We start from the raw sequence: 6,000 nt of genomic DNA on the forward strand, positions 1-6,000 counted from the left end.
GTCTCTCTGTCACTCCCGACACTGCGGTCTGTAGGCTCTGTGTCTGTCAGCCTAGTGACGTCTCTTCTGACTCGGAGGGTCTGTGCTTATCAGCCTACAGGAACGCCGCGGAGATAATGCAGTATGGCGTGAAAAACAACACCACCTTCCTGGAGTGCGTTCCAAAGTCTCCTCAGGCGTCCATTCGCTGGCTCATTCAGAGGGACGACGACAGGAGGAAGGAGGTCAGTGCGACCGTTGAAGAAGGCGAACGCCAGGGTCACGGCCTGCTTCGTCAGTGATTTATGTTCCGCCTGTGCGGAGCCGAGGGCCGATAAAGGCTGTTTAAGATGTAGCTGATTAAATATCCTCAGTCTGATCCACAGGGACCGGCTTGGATGATTTCTTTACAGGTTCTGCCAAAGATGATGATGCGAATTACACAAACCCAGCTTTTATTAAAAGGCTTCAGTTTCCTTTGGAATTTCCCTTTAAGTAATTTCCTTACTTAACAAGTCATATCTTAGCATTAACCTTTTTAGTAATCACACTTAGTCACTAGATGTAAATGTAATTGTTCTCCATCCATCCATCCAGCTAAATCTGAATCGTATTCCTTTCCGTGAAGTTTGCAGTTAGACGGCTCTGTGATAAAGTAAATAAGTTCATTTTTACAGCACCTTTCACAGATAAAAAGTCATAAAGTGCCCACAAAGACAGCACAAACATTTAAGGCACGATTGACTGAACATTGAAAAATAAAGGACGGAGTAAAATGTACTTTTCAAATGCATTACTGATAGATTTAAGGCTGATAAAAAAACAGAGTATGATTCATAGAGTTTTAAAGCATAAATGTATTTTAGTGGCCTCATCATCTGCTACATTTAATGGGCCACCATTTGTCAGTCTGTAATAGCTCCTACATGTGTGTTCAGCTGTCTCTGAGAGTTTTTTTTTTTTTTTTTTTAAACAAAACCAGCACAATAGCTTAGCAACAAGCATCAGAATTGTGTAAGGGATTACCCTCGTGTTGCCCTGGGCTGCATCCTGCTGGGATTCAAGGCACAATCTCTCAGGGTATCTCAAAGACTCCAACACTTTAAACCAAAATCAGCAACCTACAGTGCCTCGCAAAAGTACAGCAGCAGGAATTTGGGAACTGGTCCGAGCCGAAGAAAAGATGGATGGTGCTAAATGAAGGGATGTTATAGAGTAGAACCGGTCCGCCTGTGATTTGAGACTGAGATGGAGGTTCACCTTCCAGAGGGACAATGACCCAAAGCATGCTGCTAAAGCAACACTCAGGGGGTTTAGGGCTAGACATTTAAATGTGTCGGAATGGCCTAGTCAAAGTCCAGACATCGATCTAATGCAGAATCGGTTAAAATTGAAGATCTAACTTTATGTTGGATGGTAATGTAGTAGTTTATTCTTTAGGAATGGGCAAAAATCCCCGTGACAAGATGTGGTGAGCTCATAGAGACTAATCCAAAGACACAGAGCGTGGTTCTCTACAAAGTACTGACTTTAGGAGTTATAGTTCCTTATAGCACTCTGACGTTTTCTGTTATTTTGTCCAATTTGTTGTTTGCTTCACAGTAAAATAACACATCTTCAATGTTGGCATGTTCTGTAAAATAAATGCTGCAAACCTTCAAACAATCCATTTCAGTTCCAGGTTATGAAACCACAAAAATGAAAGATGCTAAGGGGTGTGAATACTTTTGCAAGGCACTGTATGCTTTTGCCAAAAGGCTTTTTCAGGGTTTCAGTTTTGCATGTTTTTACTACACTGAAATTAGCCGTCTGCTCTAGTAAAATTCCTCTCTCCTCTCATGTGTTTATGGACCCGACCTCAAGCCTGAGGAAGAATCTCTGCTTTAACGTCAGATGCGGGCAGAGAGCCTACATGGTACCCTACTTTTGATATCCCAGTGTCCATATGGACATTTATTTTTGTGCCTATGTCTGCATCGGTTTGCAAATTAGACCTTCATTAGCCTATTTGGCTGGCAAGTTTGTCTTCTGTTTTTTGGCAGCCAAAACTAAATTACAGGATACTCTAACTATGAATATGTATTAGAACTGAGGCACGAAACACAAGGAAGAAATGATTGTTAAACCGAGAGGCTATATGGACTGGCAGAACATTTATGATCAGATAATGACTAAATGGCAGAAAACTGATTTTTTTTATAGGGTACGGTTCAGTTAAAACCTAATTTCATCAGGCTCTTTCAAGTGCATTTAATTTGACCAATACTCTTTGGTTTAAAGCACTTATAACAATTCCAGGTTTCAGAAAATATTGATCTTCATTATTTGAGATATACATTGATTTAGTTTTGAGTACTTCCCTTAATTAGCTTTTTTTAAATGTGCATGGTGTAAGTTTTGAAGTAAAATATTACAAATTTTCTTTCCCCTTTTGGATTGGTCAAACATTTCCTATATAAGGGAACCCAGTTGATTGCATCAAAGTCCCGACAAGCAGCATTCACTCCTGGAGAAGCGTAGAGCTACAGGGAGAGTCGTCTGCAATGTACATGGCTTTGCTGCAATCCCTCATACTGAGCAAGCATGAAGCGACAGTGGAAAGAAAAACCACCCATTAGCAGGAAGAAAAAACCTCCAGCAGAACCGGGCTGGAGAGAACTCAGGCTAACTTAAATATTTATAATTTTCTCACCTCAGAAGACATCACGCCTCTAAACAAAAGACCTGTGTAGTTGCAGAGCCAGAAGCTTTTCCTCTTCTTGTGTAATTTCAATTTGTTGCCAGAGGGGGCAGACATATGCAAAAATTCTAGGACTTATGCTATGCTCCTTTAATAAGATAAAAGTAGTAATCGAGTGAGGTACAAAATTACTTTTGTAAGAACTATCAGTTTTACCATTAATGGGGGAAGATACCGGAAAATATTCCAACTTTCAGAACTAGGAAAGAGAAAAGTTGTTCGGCGAAAGAATTATGAGTTCTCGCTTCTTCCAGTTCTGCTGTACTGCAAAGTTACACGTCTGTTTGAGGTGGAGTTAGCATTAGAATATAACATTTACTCATTTAAGGCTTTTAATGCATGTACAGCAGGTCTAGAGATTTATACTCTTTGAGGTTCTCAAGATGAGCCCTTGTGGATTAGGGGGTCTGTCGGGCTCAGACAGGTGAAGTTTAACCCATGCAACGTAAATGCAGCTTCAGTGCTTCAGAAACATGTTGACCTAGATCTTAAAATCCGTCGTCCACCATCATACTTACTCGTGACCGCCAATCAGTTTGGTTTTTCTGACTCCGACCCAAATTGTAGCAGCTCCCCAGCACCTGAATTACCCAGCCAGTCTTGACGGGTGAATTTTGCATTTTTATTTTCTTTGAAGATCCATCATGATCACCACAGTTACCTCATTCACCGTGAAAACTAACAGAATAAACTATTAGAATACAAAACATAAACTTACAAAACAAACAACAAAACAATATGTACCTCGCTGCTTTCACTGGGGAACACTAAGTGTTGATTTCTTTGTGCCAAACATCTTGACAGTTCAAGTCATTCATTGACACAAACATTCTACCAGCTTTTATAGCTACGGCAGCCCATGAGGTACATAAAAAAAAAACATTACATAGTGCAAATACCATTAAACAATACAAATTTAAACCACCAACAATGCTAATCAAAACAAACATCCATAAACAATCTGCGACATTCTTAATTTAGAAAAATCACTTTGAATAATTTACTTTAAATAGTCTACAAATTAAAGTTATTTAGGAAATCTATTTTAAATAGCTCACTATCCATTACACAAATAGAGAATAACTTTTTACTTTGTGAATTCCAGCAGAGGAAATGCGTATTTCTTTGCCCAATTGTGTTTGTATTGTCAAAACTATACAGCTCTAAGGTATCCTTAAACTCTCTTTTTAAAACTATATATACTAATATAAATTCTACTACACAACTAAAGACAAACTACAAAATAATAAAAGCTGCTCCTCTGTAAATACTGTATGGATGTGAAGCAGAATGGGTTGTATTTGCAATTAATTAAAACAGGTTTTCTACACCTTTTTTCATGTAAGAATTATTTTTCTACACTGATTCCATGGATGGGCAGCACTGGCAGTTGTGGACCAAATTTACCAGGGGGACCAGGGTGAGAGCTGAGTGTTATTTTTAATGAGGGCGCCGAATAAAAGAACGAAACAAAAGAGAACAGAGCGATGTTTCATCGTTTAGTATATTAATGGAGCCACTGCATGATGCAGACCTCTGATCTAGCAGAAGAAATCTGTGATCCTGTCTCAATACAGCTGGAGCTGAAAGTGCATCTCCTTAGTTTATTTAATCATTGTTAAAGTAAAACTGTAAAGGTAAAAAAATGAAGCTGGTTGAAGAGACCAATCAGTTACCGCTTCTGTGCCAGTGCATGTCATCATAAGAAACTGATTTAGTAATTATAGCTTCAGTACAAGGGCCAGGCACAGCTTACCAGGGGCCCAGGCCTCCGTTGGCTCCGGTCTAGAACCGCCCATGGAACAATTAGTCAGCCGGATAAAGACCAAAGTTTGGAATTACAACTATTTTTCCTATTTATCCAGAAGTGGGACATTTTTAACTGTTCTAGACTGCAGGAACCCTGTAAGTAAGTTCCAAAAGATTATTCTAAAGGTCTAAGATGGAGGAGTCATTTTCTTCTGAAATTTCTTGTGTTTTCTTTAGAGAACTTCCATAGAACTGTCCTGGAGCGTGATTCAGTGACGTGACTTTTACGGTTCATAAAACGTTGTCGATCTGCTCGTGTTTGCGCAGGTGAAGCTGAACGACCGCGTCCTCTCCACCGAGCACGGCCTCCTGATCCGCTCCGTCCAGCAGTCCGACCAGGGCCTCTACTACTGCCTGACGACTGAGAACGGCTTCAAGCGCACCGTCGCCAAAATCCGCCTGAACGTGCTGAGCGAGGCCACGGTGAGCGCGCTGACGGACAAGCAGCAGGGCCCCTGGGCTTGGGCCAGCTCCGTAAACCCCAAGGTCCTGCTGGCAGGCTTCAGCCCTGCAGAGAATCTGGCTGTACAGCAGTACTGCAAGGAGAGAAAAGACTTCCAGAAGCTTCAGCAGAGGCAGCAGCAGTCGCCGCCGCCGCCCGGACCCCTCAGGGGGGACCTGGCCAAGCTGAGGCCCCTCCTGGACCGGAGGAAGAGCCGCAACAGACGCAATCACCTCCCTGAGGTCTGACGCGAGACGCGCGCAGCAGCAAAAAACTGCCTTCCTCTCCTCCTGTGCCCCACAAAGCAGCTCCAGACCTTCGTCCTCCTGCTCTCCTTTCAGCTGCTGAGCTGCAGTGTGGACGTACAATGAAACCAGAAGGTTGGTTTGGGGAGATTTAATCCGACAAAATCCCGTCTTTCTCACACGAGGTGGTGCGACCAGATGGCCGTGATTTTTTCAGCCACGAGTTCTTCGTCTGCTTCGATAGTCACAACGCGATCTGAAGCGGGGCGCGTTACGACGCCCTCTGATAAACTCTGCTCTCGGAGGGGAAAACGCTCTGAATACAGCTGTTGTACCAAGCTTTAAGGTCTGAGTGAGACGTCTCAAAGCGTCACCTCCTGATGGCTCTTTAACTGTTGCTATGATTGAAAAAGGGACAGAAGAGACACCAATGCATTTTTTTTAATTATACAATTATGAGATCACGCGCTCCTTTAATCTAACAAGTTAATTTATGTTCTTTGTACTACAGACCTGTTCACATCATGCAATTCGGCATTTTGGGACAGTACCATCATAAATAATACAACCGGTATTACTCTTCAGGTAAAGATGGATAAAATTCTTTAAAAAAAAAGCATCTTTTATTGCAGCAATTGAGTTTATTTGCAGCTCTTTACCCAGCTTTACCACATTTATGACGTTCCAAATCTACACTGATGATGTAGATTTGGGATGTAACCCGTATAAAATGCTTTGTAAGGTGGCCTTTGTGTAGCAATACGCAAAACTTAGAAGATTTATTT

At 41.7% G+C, this 6,000-nt stretch overlaps 1 protein-coding gene across 2 annotated transcripts in view; it reads left to right on the forward strand.

Annotated features, from left to right (window-relative positions):
• The window catches only part of sema3c (sema domain, immunoglobulin domain (Ig), short basic domain, secreted, (semaphorin) 3C), a 58,075-nt gene extending 52,587 nt beyond the window's left edge, over window positions 1-5,488 (forward strand). For both annotated transcript variants that reach the window (XM_012854190.3, XM_012854189.3), the window contains exons 17-18: window positions 94-224; window positions 4,796-5,488. In XM_012854190.3, the coding sequence (XP_012709644.3) occupies window positions 94-224; window positions 4,796-5,218 (554 nt within the window). In that variant the 3' untranslated portion in view covers window positions 5,219-5,488. The remainder of the gene's footprint in view (window positions 1-93; window positions 225-4,795) is intronic.
• Window positions 5,489-6,000: the final 512 nt, after the last annotated feature.

The sequence above is a fragment of the Fundulus heteroclitus genome, chromosome 17 (genome assembly GCF_011125445.2).
Source record: "Fundulus heteroclitus isolate FHET01 chromosome 17, MU-UCD_Fhet_4.1, whole genome shotgun sequence".
NCBI classification, from domain to species: Eukaryota; Metazoa; Chordata; class Actinopteri; order Cyprinodontiformes; family Fundulidae; genus Fundulus; species Fundulus heteroclitus.